General features: G+C 44.9%; 9 protein-coding genes across 9 annotated transcripts; 5 read left to right on the forward strand and 4 right to left on the reverse strand.

Annotated features, from left to right (window-relative positions):
* Positions 1 to 7,273: 7,273 nt before the first annotated feature.
* IAQ61_004744 (uncharacterized protein) lies at positions 7,274 to 8,215 on the reverse strand (the record flags this gene model as incomplete). Its single annotated transcript, XM_066096481.1, has 1 exon — positions 7,274 to 8,215. One exon carries the CDS (start codon positions 8,213 to 8,215, stop codon positions 7,274 to 7,276), a length of 942 nt encoding a protein of 313 aa, XP_065953799.1.
* Positions 8,216 to 8,731: 516 nt separating this feature from the next.
* Positions 8,732 to 9,055, forward strand: IAQ61_004745 (uncharacterized protein; the record flags this gene model as incomplete). Its single annotated transcript, XM_066096482.1, has 1 exon — positions 8,732 to 9,055. One exon carries the CDS (start codon positions 8,732 to 8,734, stop codon positions 9,053 to 9,055), a length of 324 nt encoding a protein of 107 aa, XP_065953800.1.
* IAQ61_004746 (uncharacterized protein) lies at positions 9,026 to 11,637 on the reverse strand (the record flags this gene model as incomplete). The annotated part of the gene is made up of 3 exons (XM_066096483.1): positions 9,026 to 9,437; positions 9,505 to 11,233; positions 11,574 to 11,637. The coding sequence occupies 3 exons, from the start codon at positions 11,635 to 11,637 to the stop codon at positions 9,026 to 9,028; spliced, it is 2,205 nt and encodes a 734-aa protein (XP_065953801.1).
* A 658-nt stretch (positions 11,638 to 12,295) lies between these two features.
* On the forward strand, positions 12,296 to 12,803 carry UBI::CRP6 (Ubiquitin-40S ribosomal protein S27a; the record flags this gene model as incomplete). The annotated part of the gene is made up of 2 exons (XM_003839353.2): positions 12,296 to 12,383; positions 12,433 to 12,803. Coding segments are annotated over 2 exons (459 nt in total), but the record flags the coding sequence as incomplete, so codon positions are not given.
* A 132-nt stretch (positions 12,804 to 12,935) lies between these two features.
* IAQ61_004748 (uncharacterized protein) lies at positions 12,936 to 14,943 on the reverse strand. The gene is made up of 4 exons (XM_003839354.2): positions 14,768 to 14,943; positions 13,981 to 14,711; positions 13,320 to 13,923; positions 12,936 to 13,265 (listed from the first exon to the last, which is right to left on the reverse strand). Exons 2-4 carry the CDS (start codon positions 14,614 to 14,616, stop codon positions 13,138 to 13,140), a joined length of 1,368 nt encoding a protein of 455 aa, XP_003839402.2. The 5' UTR covers positions 14,617 to 14,711; positions 14,768 to 14,943; the 3' UTR covers positions 12,936 to 13,137.
* A 352-nt stretch (positions 14,944 to 15,295) lies between these two features.
* On the forward strand, positions 15,296 to 16,654 carry PHB2 (Prohibitin-2, subunit of the prohibitin complex (Phb1p-Phb2p)). The gene is made up of 3 exons (XM_003839356.2): positions 15,296 to 15,539; positions 15,619 to 16,043; positions 16,096 to 16,654. Exons 1-3 carry the CDS (start codon positions 15,368 to 15,370, stop codon positions 16,429 to 16,431), a joined length of 933 nt encoding a protein of 310 aa, XP_003839404.1. The 5' UTR covers positions 15,296 to 15,367; the 3' UTR covers positions 16,432 to 16,654.
* IAQ61_004750 (uncharacterized protein) lies at positions 16,655 to 18,276 on the reverse strand. The gene is made up of 2 exons (XM_066096484.1): positions 17,977 to 18,276; positions 16,655 to 17,920 (listed from the first exon to the last, which is right to left on the reverse strand). Exons 1-2 carry the CDS (start codon positions 18,228 to 18,230, stop codon positions 16,669 to 16,671), a joined length of 1,506 nt encoding a protein of 501 aa, XP_065953802.1. The 5' UTR covers positions 18,231 to 18,276; the 3' UTR covers positions 16,655 to 16,668.
* Positions 18,277 to 18,752: 476 nt separating this feature from the next.
* IAQ61_004751 (uncharacterized protein) lies at positions 18,753 to 19,838 on the forward strand (the record flags this gene model as incomplete). Its single annotated transcript, XM_003839358.2, has 3 exons — positions 18,753 to 19,313; positions 19,397 to 19,540; positions 19,590 to 19,838. Exons 1-3 carry the CDS (start codon positions 18,876 to 18,878, stop codon positions 19,836 to 19,838), a joined length of 831 nt encoding a protein of 276 aa, XP_003839406.1. The 5' UTR covers positions 18,753 to 18,875.
* A 2,140-nt stretch (positions 19,839 to 21,978) lies between these two features.
* Positions 21,979 to 23,663, forward strand: IAQ61_004752 (uncharacterized protein; the record flags this gene model as incomplete). Its single annotated transcript, XM_003839360.1, has 3 exons — positions 21,979 to 22,509; positions 22,568 to 23,416; positions 23,490 to 23,663. The coding sequence occupies 3 exons, from the start codon at positions 21,979 to 21,981 to the stop codon at positions 23,661 to 23,663; spliced, it is 1,554 nt and encodes a 517-aa protein (XP_003839408.1).
* Between the last annotated feature and the right edge of the window lie 291 nt (positions 23,664 to 23,954).

Raw genomic sequence — 23,954 nt, forward strand, 5'->3', positions numbered from 1 at the left:
AAGGCTGCCACTTCTACTATATTTATATCGCTATCCTAATCTAAGGCAGACTTCTACTAGGGTTCCTTAGACTTACTAGCCTAAAGAAAACCTAGTTCTAGAGAGGCTATTTTAATATCTACTATAATTATCTTATATTCCTCTATAGCTATATTATAGTTTATCCTAGAGACTCCCCTATTAAGGGAAACTAAGCGTATATAGCTATTAAGAGATTACTAAAGTTATAAAAGCTTCTATTTATTATCCTAGTATAAACCTCCTAACTATATAAAAAGCTATATAAAATTTACAAAGAACTCTATAAAAGGCTAATTTTAGCCCTAATATAAGTGTTCTAACGCAACTTAGGCGCGCTCCTGCCTATAATAGTTACTATAATAGAATACTAGGTAGTTAAGAAACCTGCTTATATCCTAACGCTTATATACACTATCCTTAAAGTATAGTGCTATAGCGCGCTAGACTGTAGGTAATAACTAGGACTAAATATATATAAACCTTGCCTCCTTATCCCTAATAAAGACCTTATCTGCACGTAGTTTAAACTCTATAGTTATTTACTAGGAGGAGAAGTTTGCCTTAGTGCTATTATATAGTAAGCTAACTAGGAAGGGTTTGCAATATAAGGTAGGAGAGGGCAGAGGCAGTATATTATTAAACCTAGCGGGCTTAGAGGAGGGTTAGGATAGAATCTAATTACGTATTTCCTTATTCTATTAATATAGTATAGCTATTATAGTAGAGTCTTAAGCCTATTATTCTATTAAACTATAGACCTATTATATTAGCCTTTCTACTATATTAGGTTGCACCTAGTTATTCTAAATATCTAGCGCGTCTATCTCTTATTACTATTATAGTATATTTAGAAGAAGATACTAAAATATTATAGACTAGCCTTAAGGGAGAATACAATAAGCGTTAATAATAGTATTTAGTATCTTAAAGGAGAGATAAGCCCTCCACGCCTTTTTATAGGTGTCTAGTGTGTTCGCTTAGTAGTAGTGTTAGACTTGGTCCGTCTTGTGTTAGACCTAGGCTTAGGCATAAGCCTAAGTCCTTTACACGCGCGCGTACTGCTTAATATACAGGCCTATTATAAATTAGGAAGGAACATAAAGATATAATAATAAAACCTAAGAATATATAGAAATAAAGCCTAAAATAGATTATAGGGTACAAAGACATAACCCTAGACCCCTAGAAAGATAATTTTATAATAGTTTATAGGGAAGGTTAGGGGTATATAAAGGGCTTAGGCTTATACCTAAGCCTAGGTCTAACACAAGATAGACTAAGTCTAACACCACTACTAAGCGAACACATTACACACCTATAAAAAGGCGCTAAGGGCTTACCTCTCCTTTAAGATACTAAATACTATTATTAACGCTTATTGCATTCTCCCTTAAGGCCAGTCTATAACAAATATTAGGATTAAAGGAACTCCTAGGAGCAAATACGAGCACTGCGCTATTATATATACCTAATAGGTTATATTAAGATAACTAAGGGAAAGATTACCACGTCTATACTACTAGGTATTATAGGATCTATTTAATATGCTAATAGGTATAGCTTATAAGCAATAGATCTTAGTATTAAAGTGCAACTACTTAGGAAAGCTTTATACCTATCTACTATAAGCTAAAAACCTTAATAAGATTATATAGGTATTTAAAAAATTTAAGAGCTTAATACTTAACTAATATAAGCTTAGTATAGTTAAGATTATATAAGATAATAATATTATAATGCTCCCTTAGCGTGGCGAATCTTGTTTTTAGATCTAGGTAGCTAATAATAGTATTAAAATTAAGAGCTTACCTGTATATACCTATAAACCTAATAGAGGAGTAGAAAGAGTAGGGTAGGAGATTATAATAAAATTAATTAAAATAAGGATTAGTGCTAACCTACTAATAAAGCTCTAGCCTAAAATTATTAAAGTAGCAACTTAGCTCTATAATATAAGCCTGTCCTATACTTATAATATAATATTACCTAACAAAGTACTAGATTGTTAGTTTACTAGATACTTTAGGTAGTAGCAACTAGAGTAGATAAGGGAGGCAACTACTAATCTCCGCCCTAATTAGAGCGGAATATACGCCTATAGCTGTTAAGCTTACCCCCTTAATAGAGATTAAGTAGCTAGGCGTTACAAGAGGGTTTTTAAGGTAAACCCTTAGGGTTATATTAGATATCTAGTAGGATATAGAGTATCTAATATATATAGGATATAGATCCCCTTGCTTAATTAGATTATTATAACGCAGAACGTTACCTTTAATAAGGATCTTTTCTATAAAGAGAAAGATCTAGAGTAGCTTTAATAGTTAGAGGCTTAAAAGATAGTTAATATTATTAGCAAAGATAAAATCTATAATATAGGAGAAGTATATAAAGAGCTTAATATCTTTAATTAGCTTTATATTATAGTAGAGCAATATAAGGAGTCTAGTAAGTAAGGAGGACTAAACCTAGTGTAGGAGCTAGGGGGTAGGGTAGAGCTAGAGGAGGTAGATAATTAGGCTAGCTAGCCTAGTAATTTATAACCCCCTAAGCAGACACCTCTAGCGTAGGTACTAAGCATAGCTAGCTTAGCACAAAGGATCTATATAAAGTCCCCTAAGCTAATAGGGCTCTAAACTCCTAAACTAACACTAGAACTAAACTTTAGTATAAGAGATAAAGGATCTATATAGGTTATAGATTAGGGTCTTACTACCTAAGATAGTAGTAATCTAACTTACTTTAATGCTACAATAGGTAGCTCCTAGGAAAGACCTAGAGAGGAGAGTGCTATTAGTAGGTTACTCTATAAGAGCACAGAGATAGGTAAGGGCACCCTATCTAGCTCTTATAGGGGTAGTAAGTAGAGCTCCTACCTACCTACTTTAGGACTAGATTCTATATCTCCTATAGATCCCTTACAAGCAGCACCTAGAGCTCCTAGAAGAAGTAGAAAACTATAAGTTAAAGGACTACTACTAACGTGTGTTAGTAAGCAAGCTTAGGGATAGGACCCTAATAAACTACTAGAAGGCTCTATAAGTATAGGGATATACATAGTAATAGATCTATTAGATATAGATCTAATTAGAAATCCCTTATATAATCTTTTAGTATATCCTAAACTAAATATTATAATCTATGCTATAATTATAGTAGTAATAGGGAGCAAATCCCCTAAAAACCCTAAAAGAAATACGCACTAGGACGCTCTACAAAAGGAGCTAAAATAATAGAAGGATCTCTATAACTACTAAATAGAATAGTAATTTAGAGACGTAGTATATAAAGAAATTAATACTCTACTAAAAGCTAGTACCTAGGAGGAGATTAATAGGCTAACTAAAGGAGAGTATCTACTCCTACTTAAATAGGTGTTTATATATAAGCTTAATTAGGATAGTTACCTAATTAAGTGTAAAGTAAGGATAGTAGTAAGAGGAGATCTATAGCTTACTAACTTAATTTATTTAACCTACGTAGCTACCCTAGTAGCTTAAACCTTTAGGACTATAATAGCTATTAGAGCTAAGTTTAACCTTAAGATATATTAATATAATATTATTAGAGCTTTCCTTAACGCCTTAAGGGATTAACACCCTATAGTTATCTATAAGCTACCTAAAGAATATTAAATACCTAGGAAGTGCGTTAAGCTTAAATAAGCTCTATATAGACTAAAAGACTTACTATTATTATAGTATAATAAGCTCTTAACTATACTCTAAGAAAATAAGCTTATTACTTCTAAAGAGGAGCTATACCTATTCTTTAATAGAGATTGTAGTATCTTGTTAATATTCTATATAGATAATATCCTATTACTCTATTACTAAAACTACGCAAGCTAAGCTTACAAAGTTATCTAAGCTCTAAAGCAAAGATATACTATAGAAGAAAAGGGACCTATAAGCTAGTTTCTAGGGGTAAGAGTAATCTAGGATAGAAAGAGATAGATAATAACACTTATTTATAATAAATATATTAACAAGATTATAAAGAAATTTAATCTAGTAGAGATAGGAAAATTCCCTACTACACTACTATTAAGTAAAGATATTAAAAAGAGTATAGGAGAAGCTAATAAAAAAGAGATTAAGGACTATTAGGAGCGCGTTAGATTAATCCTTTACACCTTAATTATAGTGCGCCCTAATATTACCTATATAGCCTCCTAGCTCTCCTAATACCTTACTAACCTATCTAAACAACACTTTAATATAGTTAATTAAGTAATTGTCTATCTATACTAAACTTAATACTAATTAATCTAATATAAGAATAGGGATCTTAATAAGCTTATAATATATAGTAATATATTATTTACTAATAATATTAATACTTAGCAATTATTATATAAATACCTAATTACGCTCTTTAGAGGACCTATTATTTAGAAGGTAGCTTAATAAGCAACTATTACTACTTTAACTACTAAGGTAGAGCTCCTTGCGCTTAAGCAAGTAAGTAAAGAAGTAATAGCGTTAAAACACTTTTTAACTAAAATACACCTTACTTTAGATACTACCTAGATAATTAATTATAATAATTAATAAACTATTAGGTTAGTAGTAGGTAATAATAAAAGGATTACTACTAAGCTACGCTATATAGATATTTAAAATATATAGTTAAAATAAGAGTATATAAAGGGATCTTTCTATATTACCTACCTACCTACTAGTAAGATACTAGCTAATAGGCTTACTAAAAACCTAACTATATAATAATTTATAAGATTTAGGGAGTACCTAAAGTTATATAATAGTAGAGTATATATTATATAGTATTAATTAAAGTAAGGTAGTATATAAGATCTATTAATATATAATATAAGAATAACTAACTATAGCCTACCTCTCTATTATTAACTAGGTAGCTTCCCTAAGGAGCTCTATTACGTGTGTAAAGCGTGCCTTAGAGTCTATAGGGAGCTACCTAGGTTACCTTAACCTAGGATCTATAGGGGGAACCTTAGAGGAGCTAGAGTCCTTATCTTCTAATAAGGAGCTCTAGGCGCCCTTAGCTATAGTAGTAGCCTTGCGCGCAAGCTTAGTAGTAGTAGTAGTAGCTTTTACTAGCTCCTGCTATTTAGCCTTGCTCTCCTTAAGGAGTACTAAGACCCTCTACTTCTTATTCTTAAGAAGGTCTTAGCTCTTACCTGCCTGCTTCCTTATTAGGAAGGATAGCGTAGAATATTAGGTAAGCTTAGGGCTATTAGTTTATTAGTATAAGATTTTACTAAAGTATTATAAAGGAAAAATTCTTATATAGATTATATATATTAGGATATAGCTATACTTAAAGGAGTACTACTAGTACTAAGTCCCCTTACTAGAAGAGTTATAGCACTTACTATTAGACTTATTAAAGAGCGCTAAATATAGATAATTTAGATAAGTTTTAGTATAATAAATACTAGACTCTCTATAATAGGAGGATCTTAGGGTCTCCTTAGGAGCTAGAGAGGGAGTAGGAGTAGGGGCAGGGGTATAGGGCAGGGTCTAGGGAGGAGCAGGAGCTAGAGTTAGAGCTAGAGTAGTAGGAGCTAGAGTAGGAGCGCCCTTCCTTAGCTTTATAATCTTAACTATAGTAGTAGTAGCTATATACTTAGCTACTATACACTCTATAATAGCCTTACGCTTAGTAGTAGTATACTCTTCTTTAGTAGTAGTAGCTTTAGTAACTATAGCTTTAGCTATATAGGAGCTAATAAAGGTAGTATAAGTAGAGTAAGTATAAGTAGTAGTTTTTAACTTTAACTAAGATATAGGTTAGTAAGGATATAAATATAGTTTAGATCTTTAAGGTTATATAATCTTATAATTTAAGCTATAATAAAAATTATAGTTAGGTAGATAGAGTTATAGAGCTTAGTCTAGATAATATTTATATATATAAGCATAGGCTAAATAAGGAAGGCGTGCTAGTTAGTATCTAAAGGGTAAGCTAATTTAACCCTTTAGATATATAACACTCTAATTAGCTACACTACCTACTAACTATAAGTATAACTATAATAATAAAAGATCTACCTATACCTAGGGGGTATATTATAGGAGGGATATTAATTAGATTATAGAGTATCTTAATCTAATTAACCCTAATTAATACCCCTATATAACCTACTATCTAATTAACTACTAGCTTACTACTAAGTGCCTAATAAAAAGCAGGAGCTCTAGTAAGGAAGGTTTACTAATTATTTACCTTCTAGTAAGGGTAGCTAAAGCTCTATATATATAAGTACGATCGTAGTAGATATAATCTAATAATCTATCTTCTAAATTATTCCTAACCTTAGTAATCTAAATTTCCACAATAGGTCTATATCTAGCTTTATAGTACTAGGCTCTTTATACTAACACTATTACTATATAACATACTAGTATTTATTAGGTAAGTATATTATCTATATATTGCGCTAGACTATTATTAGATATACTAACTTACACTAATTACTACGTAGTTATACTACTTGTATACCTATTTAATTTACATTATACCACGGTTTTCTAAAAATAAGTAAGGTACGTAGTAGATAGCCTTATAATTACGCAGGTATAGGCTAATTATTACGCAGGTATAGGCTAATAATTAGGTAGTTTTAGGCCTATTAATTAGGCGGGTATAGGCTATTAATTAGGCAGGTTAGGCCTAGGTATAGGATAGGCAATAACGTACTAGTAGTTTATATAAGGATACTAAAAAAAATCTAATACTATTATTACTATACCTAATACTTATATTTTATCTTTTATAAACTACTTTATATACTCTACTAATAGGTCTATTATAAACTACCTTATTTACTCTACTAATAGGTCTATAGTAAACCACACTATGTTTATACTATAAAAAAGTAAACCACTACTTTAAACCTATTTATAGGTATACATAAGGTTAGTTTACACCTATATAGTAAACCCCTAGCGTACCATTCTACAGTAAACAATTTTTTACCGTAGTGTCCAAGTACCAATGTTTTTACAGGCAATAGTGCTACAGGTTATATAAGTCTGACAAAGATGCTCTACCACGTCAATACATCACGAAACGCTCTTGCTTCAACGCAGAGGAGCACATATATATGGAACTCAACGAATATAGCATAAGTATGGATTGTCAACACAAGCTATAGCACTAGAATCTCCATCCCTCACATGTTATATCCTGGTGCATGATCAACGTGCATTGGGACTGAACTGAGTGTACTGTCACAATCTCCAGGTTGCTTGGGTCCAAGACTAGGTAACTACTCCTCCTCGCGATCAATCGCCAAAGAGTCATTCATAATTTTCAAGGCCTTTGCTTTGTCCGCAGACGTAGCGGCCGGCCGACCCCACTCTTTCATTGTAGATCTCGCATCAGTACGCATCGCATAGGGGTTTCCGTCAAAATCTTGGAAGCGTGGTGGCATAGGCGACTCGCCCAACAATCCACTTCGGTGTATATCGGCGGGCGTTGGCGGAGGCAGCATGGACTCAGAGCGCATGCCTCGCGGAAGCAGTGGTGTAGGCGGGATGGCCATCTCCTCTTCGTCTTGGCTTTCAGACGGAGACGGTGAGGGCGAATACATAGATCCTTGCGGACTGGCTGGTTGAAAAGCAGCAACCGGTTCTTTGCTCAGTTCGTCCAGCTCCTCTTCTGACTCCTGAACCTCCTCTTCTAAGTCCTGTACCCCCTTCTCTGACTCCTGCACTTCCTCTGCTTCTACCGATTCCACAACATCCTCCTCACGGGGTGCTTCGCACAAGACTCCAAACTCGGTATCCTGCATGGAAGACGTGCTCATACTGAACTCGCTGTCTGTGAGATTGGAAGCCCAGAACCAGCGTTCCCATGGCCATACCCAGCCTGGTTCGTCCCAGGGCCAGACTGCGTTCTCATACCAGTCTGTCAGTGCGATGATGGCGAAAACAAAGAGCACAGCAAGAGAACAGATTATGATGGAATTTATGAGTCCATAGAAATTAGGGAGGAAGCCTGGCTGCTCATACTCGGCAATGACGAACAGGATGGGGATGGTGATGGCGAGCATGCGTTGGGTCGTAGACATGAGAACAAATAGCGCTTTGCATTTTTGGAAAATCTGGAGAGGAGATATGCGCAGAATAGGCCGGATGATCACATCGAGGAGCGCGTGGCCGAGGTGACGTTTAACAGGCTGGATCTTGGTAGCCGTTTCATTGTCCATGATTGAGTGTGATGTTCGAGATAGAGACTATGTGATGGACAAAGGAAGGATAGAGCCAGGCAACAAAAGCAGCCGCAGCCGAGTAGTGATTCATGTAAAATATAAGTCCGTTGAGTCAGAAGAGATCCTGTAGGTGTGCCACCGGGCCCTGGTGAAAGGCAAACGGAAATGTGGTCTGAGCTCAGCATGACTAGAGGGGGATCCGTTTGCACCTTCTCCATGATGCTAGTAGGTGAGAGGAGCTTAGAAAGGATAGGAACAATACATCCTTCGCGATATCTAGGACCCCCCCATACACGGCAGTAGGAGCAGGAAGACTCTACAAGACGCACATCTGTCTGCACGCGAGCATAGGATGGTCATTGAATTTCCCTCGGGCCAACCAAGACTGTGCACAGAGGTCAGACAGCACATCACAGCATATTGTAAATGTATGGAAATAAAGATGGACCGTTGACCCACTTGGATTTCTACTGAGTGCGCGATATGAAGCACGCTTTCATAGAAGCGTCGCCAATGACCGCTAACCAATTGATGCACCACAAACGCCGTGAATCAAACCAACATCCCAAAAAGGAGCGTGATCCCACGTCTGCATCCCAAGAAGCGAAACTTGTTCTGTTCGTCAAGTCTAGTCTCGTCGAAAAAACTTGGTACCTGTACCGGGCCAAACAAAGTCAAAGGCGATGCGTCCGTTATCTACCAGAGATGAAGCCGACGCCAATCATTACGCCGAAAATAGCACGTGATTATCATACAATGGTCCCATCCATGTGCTCGTCTTATCGTGCCAATCTCCAAGTCCTACGTCTACACGGTGAAGTCCAAAAGGTCGTATGAGGAATTGTCAAGGGAGGTGAAATCGCCCATGGCCTTCATCTCTAAATCAAACTGTGAATATGAATTGTCCGGAAGGATGTCAAAAAGCTCATTCAAGTCGTCTTTTGGTTCCATTGGCGATGTGGGAGGTGTCGTGAATTGGTTAGACTGTATTGACGATCTAGATGGGGACGACGACCCTTTTAATGGACTTGATTCGGCTGGGGCATTCGCCTCCTTGGTCGATCCAGATGAATGAGGACGCAGCTCCGCAGGCGACATAGGCGGTGTGTGTGAACTCTGAGAGAGTTGCTGGAGGATGTTCATGGATGCAACGTCGCTCACGTACGAAGATGTTGTCATGAAATTTGACTGCGCGATTTCTGTATCTTCTACGCAACGACTTGATGAAGTGTCAAAGCTACATAGCTGTTAGTAAAGCGGACAGTGTTTGAACATAATCAACGTACCTGAATGGGTCATTTGAGGCATTCATAGACTCATTGTAGCTCTGCGCATCAGCCATCATCTGAGGCAGGTTGTGCGACTGAGCTGCCTTGTAGCCGTCAAGTGGCGATGGTGATCGGACCTCAGAATATGGCGAACCTGCTGATGACGGCGCTGCGGATGCCAGAGCTCTTCGTGTGCGAGTAGCTTTGTCCACGCGGTCTTCCATGTCTGGTCGATTCTTCTTTGGCCTGCCACGTTTTGCTTGTCTTCGGACGGCATCAGCAAAGCCACCGACACACATACCGCGCTGTCGATGGCGGGTGAGCGCATCTTGTCTCGCAAAGCCGGCGCCGCAGGGGCATTTGTAAGGCTTGTTGCCAGAATGAATCTTTGCATGTCGCTTCAAGTCGTGCTGGCGAACGAAGCATTTGCCGCATCCGTTGCACTTAAATTGACGGTCTCCAAGATGTGTTTGGACGTGGGATCGAATGTTTTCTCGTCGGCCGAAAACCTTACCACAGTCAAGATAAAGACAAGTCCATTTACTAGTAACAGGATCTTGTTCACTGATATATCGCTGGACTTCTTCCGGGGCAATACCAGTGTACTCGAGGCTTGCGTCAACATCGAGATCGTTGAACATTGGTGACTGCTCATACGATTCCATATCAAGCGGCAGACCTGTGAGTGCCATTGAAGACTGTGGGCTAGGTAACAGTGTAGGTGGTTGCGAGAAACTCATCTCCTTGTGCTCCTCAATACCTTCTAGGAAAGTGTTTCTTGTTTCCCGTGTTGGCGAGGAGATTGGTGATGGTGATAGTGCATCTGAGGTGTAATATGATGATGACTCGTAGCCCATGTCGGCCTCTGGGTTCTCGAAGTCGAAGGTCATGGCACTTGACGTAGGCTCAAAATTGAGATCGCCCATATCAGTGAAGTTTGGCGGCTGTGTGATCGCAGTAAGCGGCTCGTGGCTTGGCAAATGCACCGGCTTCTGTGGTGTTGCAGTTGGGGTTGGAAGGATGTTAATAAAGACTTGCCCACATGAGCCATACACTGATTGTATATGCTCACGGAGCTCTTTCAGTTGCTGTTCTGTAGGAGCTTTAGATGGGGAATGAGGAGGCTGTTGGGGAGACTGCGCGCGAAGAGATTGGTGGGGAGTGCGCGGTGATGGGAGAGAGGTCTGTACTGGGGATCGCAAAAAGGCGTCCTGTGGGCCCGGCTGGGGCTGGCTGTGCGGTTGCGCTACTTGCATAGAGTGCTGTGGTGTTTGTCCTAGGTTAGTAATACTTACCGTACTATCCTCCTGCTGGAAGGATCGGGTGTCGATGGGTCCTGGTGTGGTGTAATCCGGGTAATGGCCGTGTTGCGCGGCATGAGTGGTACTCAGGGTCATACCCCGAAGGTCCAGGCTCATGCCGGATCGGTTATGTCGTCGTTGTGGTGAGTTAGCAGGTTGTGGGCGTACTGGTTGCGCGTCGAAGGCAGCAGGTGTGGAAAGTTGTCGTCGGTGCTGGGTTCGTCGGCGTTGAATGCCGGTTGGCATATTTGTGGACAGCATATCGTATGCAGGTGGAGTCCGGGTGTGATTTTCGAGGATGGGGGAAGTCCTGTATGGTCCGATACTGTGATGTGTTAGATGTTGCGTCCTCTTGCTCAATACATTGTGAAATGCATCCAGTGTATCGACAACATACCTCACGCAAGGCAAGCGGCGCTCCGCCGGGCGGTCGTTGTCCTTATGGTCTCCTCAGTACAGATGCAGTCTCCCAGTAGCCTATCTCAAGTAAGTCTCTGGCCGAAGCCTGTGTCAATAGTACGTGTGGTTAGGTTTTTGTTCAAGTTTGCTAGTCGCAAGGAGGAAGTATAAAAGTATCAACAGAGTGTGGGGAGGGATGCGAGGGAGGAATATCTAAATGTAAAGATAGTCGCAGATGACGATGTATATGGGCCGGCATAAACAGAGCACCCGGGATCTCGTTGCCGCGCAACGCGTGCGGCCGATAAGCGCCAACGCTAACCTCACACCACGTATTGCATCACCACATGTCAATCTTGGAACCTGGGTCTTGCGCGAGAATTGTACCCGTGTTACTCGGTTGTTTCGATACTGGATCATTTCTCCAGAAAGCGGTGGTTGCGAGGCGCATTGGACTTGTCGCGGTACAAGTGTTGATCTACTAGCGTCTGAGCGTATCGTGTAGTCTTGTGTATCTAGGCGACGTGCTTTGATGCTGCATCGGTGCATCTATGAATGTCACGAGTAAGGGGCGCAATAAGCTGAGGCTGTTCCATCGTCAATTTTTGGTGATCCCTTTTAACAAAGATATCTCAATTTGACCAAGGCCAATAATACTCTACGAATATCTCGTCCAGAACAATTTTCTTCCCCAGCTTGAGCGCAGAGCGCGAACGGGCATCGCAAGATTGATAACGTAAAGTGGCAAGCTCGTGCGGCTGAAGATGTGGACGGGAGAGAGAGAAAGAAAGGATGAAACAACTGAAACCATGGTTGGTCAAAGTTCTGTTCTGAGATGTGGCAGGGACGGGACTCGTTGGAGGCCCCGATCTAGCGTGTGGTTGGTGGCGGTGCAAGCGCAAGTGTGGCGATCCGATTAGCAGCGGCTAGTGCCCGCTTACTAACCCCGCCCACACTCATTTTCCACGTTGGCCATTTTTTCGGACCTCTCCTCCAACAAACTTCGCATCGACGACTGAAGGATAACAAGGCAACTTGTTTACGGTCGCCATCATGCAGGTATGCGAGTTCCAGCGCATTCTATAACACAATACTGACGAACTCCCAAGATCTTCGTCAAGACCCTTACGGGTAAGACGATCACCCTCGAGGTTGAGTCCTCGGACACCATCGACAATGTGAAGTCCAAGATCCAGGGTATGTTCTTCGGCGCATCTCAGTACGCGCATAATCTAATACCTAGCAGACAAGGAGGGCATTCCCCCGGACCAGCAGCGCCTGATCTTCGCCGGCAAGCAGCTCGAGGATGGCCGTACCCTTTCGGACTACAACATCCAGAAGGAGTCGACCCTCCACTTGGTCCTCCGCCTCCGTGGTGGAGCCAAGAAGCGCAAGAAGAAGGTGTACACCACCCCCAAGAAGATTAAGCACAAGCGCAAGAAGACCAAGCTAGCTGTTCTCAAGTACTACAAGGTTGACGGCGATGGCAAGATCGAGCGCCTTCGTCGCGAGTGCCCTCAGCCCGAGTGCGGCGCTGGTGTCTTCATGGCTGCCATGCACAACCGCCAGTACTGTGGTCGTTGTCACTTGACCTATGTCTTTGACGAGGCCAAATAAGCGCATCACCATGAGGAAACACGACTCGATCGATACGATATCACGACAGAAGGGAAAATAGGGAGAGCTGAATAGGTTCGCCACATGTCGTATGAAGAATCAATTGAATCTTTGACAATGCAACGACTTTGTCGCCTTTGCCATCGTGATGCATGCCTTGTGAAACAACGTGCGATGTTTCTCATTTGCTAGTTCTCAATTTTGTGATACGTAAATTGCTCTGTATACAGCTCCGCCAATACTTCAAGAACGCCGATAGAAAGTATACTACATGGTTCAACGAGATCCGGTAATATACCACAAGACCGTGAAAACTACCCAACTCTCTGCTCCTCTATAGATACTTCTTTGGCGCTGCAGCCCTTCTCTTTTTGTACAACATGTATGCGCCAGTGACCATGATCTGTACCGCGACCGCCATAAATAAGAACTTTATCATATTCGGGCGTTGTGCTTCGACAGCTGCATGACATGTTAGCATCCATCAATTTTGCGCGAGTAAAGGTGATAACATACCAGCGCCTAAATGCAATGGCAAAGATCTTCTCAGACCATCGTGGCTGTTCTCGATCGCGGTATGAACGGAATTGAGCACATCCTTGAAATCCTTGCTTTCAAGATCGCGTAGAATCTGCATACTGTTGCGCTCCACCTTCTCCAAATCGCGTATCGTTGCCGCACCTCGATCATCAATGGACCCCACTCGTGCCATGACTTCCGTGAATCTTTGTTCCATCTTATGCTCAAATTCATCCATCAAATCAAGCATATCCAACATGTAATTGTTCAAAATTTGAACCCTATTGTGCAGATCGGCGAACTGCTCTTGCTGATTGTGGATGCTTGCTGCGGGCATGTCCTCGAGCACTTTGGGGATATCGTTGTTAGATGACCCATGGTGCGGAGGAAGTTTTGAATAGTCGTGTTTTTCCGGCTCGCGTAATGGCTTATGCTGTACTCGATTAATTAGGTGGTGTGATAAGATGACCGGGTCTTCCTGTTTGTGCTGTTTGTTAGGTTCGTCGCGTGTGGAGACAATCAATTTGTGGATTTCGAAGGAATCAGGATTCTCGGCGCTGGAGGCGCTGATGCCGAAATAGTAGCCCTCGGGAAGATGGACCTGGAATGGCATGTTAATGGTGGACGTAATGCAATGTAAGGGGAGTGGGCGACGTACCTTGTCGGTCTTGAAGCATGATGCACCGTCTACGATGACCTCGAAGAAACCGTCGGCGTGGTGGAGTTTAATGGGAGTGAGCTCGCCACGATTGCGGTATGCGTAATCGCACTTTCCGAAAGCTAGCGTGTCAGGATCAGGATGAGCTTTGATGTCAATTTTCCCGTCGTTCAGGAAACCTCGCACGGAACCCCCATGACCTTCATACTGGTCTATCACGAGCACCAGTCCGTCAAACTTGTGCGCAGTGTACAAGCTTGTCGGTGTTTCATGTGCCTGCGAGTCCTTGACATACCAGATCTGGAGATTGCCAGCACCACGCTCCATGCCCGTCGCTCGAAAATCAATCTCGGCAGTCCAATCGCCAGAGTGGTGTAGGGGTTGCTGCGCCCATATTGATCCACGCATGTTCCCTGGGTATGGAGGTGTGAGGAGTATGCGGTCGGACAAGACCTGAGGAACGTAGTCTCCGCTGCCCTGGATGACGAAGTTCGGTACTGTCATAAGGTCGGAAGAGATGTAAGCGCCATCCTTGTGGCCAAAACTGAGGTTCTCAATTATGTATTGAGCATGTGCGGTCGTGAATGCCAGGGTCGACCAAGCAATGGTACGCAGCGAATGCGAATTAAGATGCATGGCGCGCGGTGGGGTCAAGAGTGACGTCCAGGTTGACAAGAATTGGACGAGAGAAATGAGGCAATCTACAAGTGTCTTTGAAGCCCTGTTCACAGCTTTTTGTCCATTGTCAGTTTTGCTGAAGGTCTGGAGCCTTGGACTCTGGCCATACCTTCAGAAGATTGATGATGGGATGCGCCGGCGTCGCAAAGCTTCAAAGACGGCTACAAAGGAATTGAGGCAGACAACAAAGAAACAATTGGGTATCTTGAAATGGATAGGTATGGCGAAAAGAAAAATAACCTCCAGATGGGCCGAACTGACGTTTATGGGATGCTCCAAAGCTTGGGGACAGCTGTGCTTTAGAGGACACACATGACACTGATTGGGTGGCCAATGCACATGACAGCGACTAGGTGCTCTAACGTCATCATCATCATTCGCCTACAATTGAGACGAAACAGCGGGTTATCAAAAGCAGATCCGACATATAGTTAGGGGACAGAGCAGAATCAAGCATTTCGGTCCAACTACCATAGAGTAGAACTCGTAGACATGAGCCCTATGAAAGCAATTGGTTGTGGTTGTGCCTAGGGACCTAGATGCGCCGCCCGCAGATGTGAGGGTAAGGTCTTGGCACAGACCTTGCGTCGGCGGTCCTGATTCGCCGTTACCATTTTCTCATCGTCGTCGACCTCACCATCGCGCTCCACCGGCTGCCGCCCATACGCTTCTCCCACCCCGCGCCGAACCACACATCCGCAAAATCACCATGTCCGCACCCGATCCCAAGGAAGCGTGGAGGCGCCTTCAGAGCGAGCTCACCCAGCGAGCCAGGTTCGGAGGAAGCGGAGGTGGCGCGCCCAAGGGTCTCTTCAGTGGCATTGGAGGGTTGGTCTTGGTGGGCGGAGGCATATGGCTGGCGAATAATGCGCTGTTCAACGGTGCGTATACACCCACGTCGGACATGCTGAGGCATTGCTTAGACCCTGTGAAGATGCACTGGCACTAACAAGGCAACAGTGGACGGTGGTCACCGAGCAATCAAGTACACCCGTGTCGGTGGTGTGCAGAAGGAAATTTACAGTGAAGGAACGCACTTTCGGGTACCATGGTTCGAGACGCCCATCATGTACGATGTCCGTGCCAAACCACGAAATGTCGCTTCCCTTACCGGAACCAAGGACTTGCAGATGGTCAACATAACCTGTCGTGTGCTCTCAAGACCGCGCGTCGACGCTCTTCCCCAAATCTACAGGACCCTTGGCACAGACTACGACGAGCGTGTCTTGCCCTCGATTGTCAACGAGGTGCTCAAGAGTGTGGTGGCGCAGTTCAATGCCAGTCAACTCATTACCCAGCGTGAAAACGTCAGCAGACTGGTGCGGGACAACTTGGTGCGAAGAGCAGCGCGATTCAACATCATGCTTGATGATGTTTCACTTACTGTACATTACCCCTCTCTGCTCCTCATCTCCCCACCTTACTAACAATGATCAGCACCTCGCCTTCTCCCCTGAGTTCACCGCCGCTGTCGAAGCCAAGCAAGTCGCTCAACAAGAAGCCCAACGCGCCGCTTTCGTCGTCGACAAGGCCCGCCAGGAGAAGCAAGCCACCGTCGTCCGCGCCCAGGGTGAGGCTCGTTCCGCTGAATTGATTGGTGACGCTATCAAGAAGTCGAGGTCGTACGTGGACCTGAGGGAGTTTGAGAACGCCAGAAACATTGCACAAATCTTGCAGCAGTCCAACAACAAGGTCTACCTGGACAGCAAGGGTCTGGGTCTCGACATTAGCCAGACAACTGCAGACAAAGAGCAGAGGGCGAGCAGAAAGTAAAAGTAAAATGGGGCAGTGGGGAGTGGTGCCTAGTTACGGGGATACCATCGTGAACAGTACAATATGTAGCTTTCCACTCATGTTTAAATAACAGGCACTTCCAGATGACTTACATCCCAATATGAACATTGGAAATGTACAATCAGATTATATTATTGTGTGCCACGACACGCGAATGTATCGGAACCATACATAATCATGCATGTCTTCCGCTCATGACACTACGATGCAATACGATCAAAACTCCATAGTGTCCACCCCCTCCTCCCTCTCCCTCTTCAGCACAGGTTTTTCATCCTCGACCAATCCGGCAATGAACCGCCTAAAGTGGTCAACGTACGGCTTCAAACTTGTCTTCTCCCAGTCCTGCAACTTCTTCTCGCCTTCTTCTCCTTCCCAGTCATCAATCTCCTGTAACAACTGCGTGACCGTCGGGACCTCCAAGGGGTCAAACTCTTCTACTTTCCTTGTGTCAATTGGCACACACACGCGTCCTGTGCCGGGATGCACGACGAATGGGCTCTTGAGCAAATGGTTTAATTTCTTCGAGACCTCAGCGTCGAGACGCGGATAGGTGTATTCGAGAACGATGTCTTGCTTTGCTTCGAGGAGTTCTTTGGGCGTCTTGGATAAATTGCCGCTTTCGGCAAGACTGTCGATATCTGCCCATTTTGAGGCACTGGAGCGGTTGGGGCTGGAACTCCATTTCTTCTGCAGGGCAGCGCGGAGAGTGGTGTCGGGCAGTAGGTTCAGCAAATGCTGTGCTTTCTCTTCGGTCGCCCAGGGATCTTGTTCAGCGAGGATGGTGGTTTGAAAATACTCCTTCAATATCTGGCGACTGCGTTCAATGTGTGGGTGTAATGGGCGGCGGGCATTGACTTTCTTGCCGCCTTGATCGCCGCCCTTGAGAAGCTCAAAGTATCCTGCAATGGCGCGACGTTTCTGGTCGTCTAACTCGCGGGCGCGCTTGTCGCAGACCCAGGCGTGGGCACCACGACGACCAGAGTAGACCCAGAGAATGTGTTTGAAGCCAAAGTCCTCACGCAGCGCAATGTCAAGTGTCTTTATCGCCATGGTAATAAAGGACCAACATTTGTGACAGATGTTGGCACCATTGCAACATGTCCTTATGTCATCATAGTCCGTCATGTCGATATCGAATACCAGTTCTTTCATGAGGGGGCGAAAGGCACTGGCTTTTCGCAGGGTCTTGCGGTCGCGTGGGTTGGTGCTGTACATGGGACCGATTTCGAAACGCGTGGGCAGCATCGCAATGCACTGTTTTCGCAGGAGATCGGCGGTGCCAAAGGACTGGTATCGTAGATATGACTCGTTGGGGAGGGTAAATGCAAATTCTCGATGATCAAAATCGTGCGAGGGTATGGGGCCGTGGTTGAGCCATTGGAAGAGTTGGCGAAAAGGGAAGATGCGCTGGTAAAATGCGCGCATGATGTCTGGGTCGGAGAACGAGGATGTGGAGGTTATCTTGCTGTAGGCTGTCAGTGCGCATACAGAGAGGGTCGATCTGCTGTACAGCGGCATTACATTGGAGCGGACTGCGATAGTTCTTCCTGAGAAGTCGCTACTGGTGCACTCGATGCAAACTCCTCGTCTGAATCTTCCTCGTCGAACAGCTCCTCCAGATTCACTTTGGGCTTGTCCGCTACTGGCTGTGGTGTTGATGCGTCTTCCATAGCAACATCTTGCGATTCTGGCTCGGCTTTTATGTTCTCCTTGTGCGACATCTCTTGTGATGGGACGTCTTCAGACGTAGAATCGGGTGTTATAGAATGTGGCATGTCGAAAAATATGGTCGTGTTGCTGCTTCTGCAGTTTGGGGACAATATCGCAGGCGCGACCAGTGTCACCGCGTAGAGTGGCTCGTTAGCGTGACATTCTCGCGGCAGGAGCATCGTACCCCTGTTCCCCCTCCCTCTTACCCAATGTAGTAACCAGTTGTCGTCATACCCTCCATCAACAGCGTAGCAGTATTTCATTGCACGTCAGTTCGTTTCAAGAACTCCCACATTGCTACCCCTATGACATAAAAACTGCAGACTCTCGTGGGAAATGGCAGCGGAGCATTTGGTGGCAGGCGATGGTTGGGTGTCAGATGATTCAAGCTTCTATGGTGAGTACTGCTGTAGACCTTGTTTGAGAAGTTACATCATATTGCCCTCAAGTAAAGAATCACACGTTGTCGTGCATTGAGCTCACTTCGTGCTGTAGGAAGCGTTGATGAGCAAGAACATCAGCAGGCGCTTTGCGAGAACATCAACTTGCGATTTTTGTGGTCAACACGCGATAAAGAACCAAACGCCCTGAGAATGGCTGCAAAGAAATAAAAACTCGGGGAAGCTATCACAACTCAGCCTTCACCTTGTGCCTCCACCTCAGCGCAAACATCTGGCGTACCGCCATCGAATGCAAGCACGCCATTCAACATGTCTGGGATCGATCGATATGGCATGGAACGAGAACGTCTGGCAAGACAGTCCAAGCTAGAGCGTAAAGCACAACCAGAACCACAGCCAAAGTTTGACCTTTTCAATCCTCGTGAAGGATCATATGATTCTTGGCAGCTAGGTGAGACCCCGGACGAATTCATCAATCGTGTTCCGCCAGAAACAACGACAGTCTCAACTTGTCCATGGATATGGGTCGAGAATCCTCATCGCAAGCCGTGGGATAAGTCTCCATCCCCGCAGGTTGAACACTTCACAGACACTGGTATGGAGCTACTCCAGCAATCTCTATCGAATCGACAGAAGATGCAGGCCAGTGGATCTGGGATCTCTAAAAGCATACTCACACAGGAGGGCAAGGACCACCAACAGCGCATAGCAGACCTCGCCGTTGAAGACCACATACTCACTGGAAAGGTAAGGACGAGTAGCGAGTTCTAGTTTGAGAACTAGGTCTCAACCCAGGACTTTTGTCAACCAAAGCTGACCTGTAGTTGTAGTGGATGTTGTTTCCTAAATCAACAGAAGCTAATCATGTGTGGGAACAAGTCGTGCAAGGCGTAATCGATAATCGCCTAGGATGTACAGCCAAAGTCGCGGCTGATGATGGGAACGACGAACGGTTAACATGTATATACACAAAGGTATAGTTCCAGGTTCGCAACTTCGAAACCTACTGACAGAAGTATTTAGGATTTTCGCGATGTCCAGGATATATCGCGGGTACTTGCGGAGCTGGAGATAATGGGTCTTCTGCATCCAGGGCGGGCCATCTACTACAAGCATGACGCTTATACATACCTGAATATTAGAAGCGCCACGGCACCTAAATACGGCCTCCAGGCAAGCCTGTACAACTCCCGTACGCTGAAGCTGACAGGAAAGTTGCCGAAGTCGTCAGCATTGCCTCGGAAGCAGTCAATGCTCAAGCAGTATCTTTGAGCGCATCCACAAGACGAATGTCTTCGCATGTTCTGCATAGGTACGGGTTACAACGTGCGCTCTTTAAGACAAGAGACACCCTCATGCCCCATAAGCACGTAAGGAAGCTGTCAATGGCCAAAGTCGTTATACTGGCTTCCCACGGAAATTCGAACTTCTCTTTCCTGCTTCCTCTTCCATGATCTACTTGCGAATTCCGAAGCGGATTCTAACTGTGCAGCGTATTGGTTTGTCAACGACGGCATGTCAGTCGTAGCACCTTTGGTTCGGCATTAAAGACTGCAGAACACCTGCAACAGTGATTGAGCTGAGACCGCTCGGCACTTCGTGTCGTAATCAGTTCTTTGGTCAGCTTTATTGTCGATACTTTTCGCTGAGATACTGTATTGTATGGCTATGCGAAGGACGTAACCACAGTAATGGTGCCACGACGCAGTGCTTCCTCCATCATTCGGAACATGTGCGGGGAACGTGTTCCGCGCAGCAGCTTTCCGAACACAAGGCTCAAATGACTTGTGCACCATGCTTGACGTGCGTTCCCGGACTCGATGGGCCCATTCACACAGTCACGACATTGTCCAACTCATCTCCAGCCAATGTGCAGGCTCCACGGCGCACTGTGTGCTTGGATAGTTTGTTGGCGATGATGCACGAACGAGCTTGATGCAACTTTGTCCGGTCCGTATACGATAATTCGGTGCGCTACTGATTTTTCAACTTCAGACTTGTTATTCTCATTACTCGATAATAATGATCTTGCCTGCCGTGATCTGCCGCTGACGAGAATCAAGTCCACGCGGCCATTTCCAAACGCAGCGCTTGTTATCATGTTCGCATAAGTCGTCGTACAAGAGATGGAGGGACTCAGACTCTTGATGTTCCATTCAGAGTCGATTTGCATCGTCGTGCTGAAAACTTTTCAAAGCACCACCCACGTAGTCGTACATCCAGCAGGTGTCAGTGTTGAAATCTCGTACACAGGCGACCTCGTGCGTCGGCGGTCTCCGATATAGCTTTGGTCGTTGGTGGTCGGGCTAGCTTGGCGGTAAGGCAGGGCTGAGATTGGCAGGTCAATTTCTTTTACTCGATGAGTATCGAGTAATTGTCAAGGCATGTTCAGACGTACGCTGGCTAACCACTTCTAGCGTCTTCCATAGATCTGGTGTTCACTCCGGACATCCAGATCTCGCATCCAGATCATTGAAAATCCGAGCAAAGTGACGTCCAGTATACCGGGTAAAGTCGTGTAAGCACTCGGAAAATAAAGAGGTATCATCAGGCAACAAGATCCTGAAGGGAATGTAGCCTTTTTAGGCATGCATACTCGTTGTACCTGCGCTGATTTTGGTAGTCTGATCGGGCCGATCACCAATCTTTGTTACAGCGGCCAGACCCTTGCATGTGCTTATCAGCACCACGTGCACGTCCCTCGATATTCACACAACGGTTAATTTGGGTACCGTTTTGGACGTCTGGGAGAGCTGTCTGGTCTGGCTCTGTTTGAGACACCTTACAGTTCATGATCGAAACCAGCAAAGGAATGAGACTAGATTCATGTCTAAAAGGAAGATTTCATGGAGCACGCCTGGATCAACGCCGTCAACTACCACGACCCGGTTCGTGATGAATAGACAGGTCTAGACAAGCTCGATTGGCTCATGTAACCCTATGGAGGACTAGTAAGATCTTCGAATTACTATCGAGTAACACTTTCCAGGCTTGCTGACTACTTACATACACAGCCCCTGATAGTGTGCTAGCCTAGGTTCGGCGAGGGGGATCTCGGATGGTTTAAATAGGCGGGTAGATAAGGGACTATACCCCAAATTCTGAAGTTCTAGTATTCGCAAGCTGATTGTAGCAACTCATTGCTACCCACGAGATTCCACTCTGGTATAACCCACTTGTATTCTTTGACAAGTCCATCTACGTCTTTGCACCTGGGCAATACCACCGCACCTTATCAACGCTTATCTACAGCTCAACAGAGACACTCTCACCACCTTTCCCCCATTTACTGAGAACAGAGCTGTATTGTATAGCTCCTATTCCTTCAGCGCGGAGCTAAGCACTTCCACAAAATTCTGGGCAGTTGCTCTGCTTGATTCTCCTTATCCAACTTGGTATCTCAGTTGTTAATATGTCTCCTCATGCAACGACACCGCCTCGTATGCCACACAGCCAACCGGCTCATCCCATCACAGTCTTTGCATCCTCGAGGGCGGTAATCGCTGGTCGATTGACTGAGGCTACTATCGTTGTTTCAACTGTTACAGGGAAGATCACATCCATCTTTCATTCCGTAGTTCCGGCGTCAGACTTCCCCGAGGGTACAGCATATACAGATTACTCCCCAAACATCCTACTTCCTGGTTTGGTAGATGCTCATGTACACCTCAACGAGCCTGGTCGTACGGAATGGGAAGGTTTTTGGACTGGTACCCGAGCTGCTGCATTCGGAGGTGTTACTACAGTCATTGACATGCCACTCAATGCCATACCGCCAACCACAACTGTGGAGAACCTTAACATCAAAGTCGAAGCTGCCAAAGGAAAATGCTGGGTCGACGTTGGCTTCTACGGCGGCATCATTCCCGGTAATGACAAAGACCTCAAAGACTTGGTTAGTGCGGGTGTACGGGGCTTCAAAGGCTTCTTGTGCGACAGTGGTGTGAGTTCTACCTACCTGCAACTACTGACCTTACCACGGGACACTGACATTCCCCCAGGTCGAAGAGTTCCCGGCCGTATCATCGCTAGACATCCAGAAGGCTCTAATCGAGCTCAAAGACTCGAAAACAACGCTCATGTTCCACGCTGAAATGATCCCACCAATCACCGATTCCGTAGGCGATGATATTCAGTGCTCCCTGCCTCCTCTCGCCCCAAAAGGTCCCCTAACCTCTTACTTCACCTTCCTTGAAAGCCGACCCCCAGTGTTCGAAACCTGCGCCGTAGCAGAGATTCTTTCTCTAGCCCACCTAGCCCCCGAGCTCCAACTCCACATTGTGCACCTCTCCGCCATCGAAGCTATCCCCATGATCCGCGAAGCACGTGCCAAAGGTGTCAAAATCACGGCGGAGACATGTTTCCACTACCTCGCCCTTGCGGCCGAAGGCATCCAAGAAGGCGACACAAGACACAAGTGCTGTCCCCCCATCCGCTCGCAATCAAACCAAGACGGCCTCTGGGAGGAGCTCCTTCAGGACCTGGCTGATGGTGTCATCAAGACTGTAGTCTCTGATCATTCACCCTGCACACCGGAAATCAAACTTCTACCTCCCCACCTGGTGCCCGAGAACTGCGACTCCAGCGCCAGCTCAGAGGGCAAGACGGAAGATGAAAAGGAAAAAGGAGACTTCTTTAGCGCCTGGGGTGGTATTTCCAGCGTCGGTCTCGGCCTACCCATCCTATGGACCGAGGGAACAAAACGCGATGCAAACTTCAGCATCGAAGAAGTCGTGCGCTGGTGTTGCAAGAATACCGCACTGCAGGTTGGATTGGAGAAGAGCAAAGGGGACCTCGGGGTAGGATTTGATGCCGACATTGTTGTTTTCGACGATTCTGCAACCTTCCTGGTGAGTCACGGCCAATTTTTTCAGTATCATGGTGGCGTGTATGAATGTGTGTGCTTGCTAACCGTGTCAAAAGGTCGAGCCGAGCACAATGCTCTTCCGCAATAAAGTCTCGCCGTATGAGAATAAGACGCTCAAGGGTGTTGTCCGTGAGACTTGGTTGAGAGGTCGGCGTATCTTTTCAAGGGAAGATGGGTTTATGGAGAAGATGGGGCCGATGGGTAAACAGCTACTTGAACCAAGGGTATAAGTGAGATGGTTATGATGGCGTTGCTCTTACGATTGTTCTTTACATATGTTTGCATGCTATCTGTGGAGCGTCTCATTTGCATACATGGCGTTGGGGTATATAGGGGTACGTAGAGGGATAGTAGGGACTGCATGAATGATGGTTGTTTTGTGAATTACTGTAGCTTGAGCCTTGTTTCGTCCATATTGAGATCTTGCGATATTCCACAGCAATGTGGAAGTTCCACAGTGCGGCTTACCAAGTGGTGCGAACCTTTGGAGATGCAAAACCCATATTATGCTCAAACGGGAA

Source organism: Plenodomus lingam (assembly GCF_022343315.1).
Source record: "Plenodomus lingam strain CAN1 chromosome Unknown contig_19, whole genome shotgun sequence".
NCBI classification, from domain to species: domain Eukaryota; kingdom Fungi; phylum Ascomycota; class Dothideomycetes; order Pleosporales; family Leptosphaeriaceae; genus Plenodomus; species Plenodomus lingam.

Coding starts and splice junctions, on each gene's coding strand:
- IAQ61_004748 (XM_003839354.2), bottom strand. CDS start 14,616: ATGCATCTTAATTCGCATTCGCTGCGTACCATTGCTTGGTCGACCCTG. Junction 13,924..13,980: donor CATGCTTCAAGACCGACAAG/GTACGTCGCCCA, acceptor ATGCCATTCCAG/GTCCATCTTCCCGAGGGCTA. Junction 13,266..13,319: donor GCCATTGCATTTAGGCGCTG/GTATGTTATCAC, acceptor CATGTCATGCAG/CTGTCGAAGCACAACGCCCG.
- PHB2 (XM_003839356.2), top strand. CDS start 15,368: ATGTCCGCACCCGATCCCAAGGAAGCGTGGAGGCGCCTTCAGAGCGAG. Junction 15,540..15,618: donor GAATAATGCGCTGTTCAACG/GTGCGTATACAC, acceptor ACAAGGCAACAG/TGGACGGTGGTCACCGAGCA. Junction 16,044..16,095: donor TTGATGATGTTTCACTTACT/GTACATTACCCC, acceptor AACAATGATCAG/CACCTCGCCTTCTCCCCTGA.
- IAQ61_004750 (XM_066096484.1), bottom strand. CDS start 18,230: ATGCCACATTCTATAACACCCGATTCTACGTCTGAAGACGTCCCATCA. Junction 17,921..17,976: donor CTATCGCAGTCCGCTCCAAT/GTAATGCCGCTG, acceptor GACAGCCTACAG/CAAGATAACCTCCACATCCT.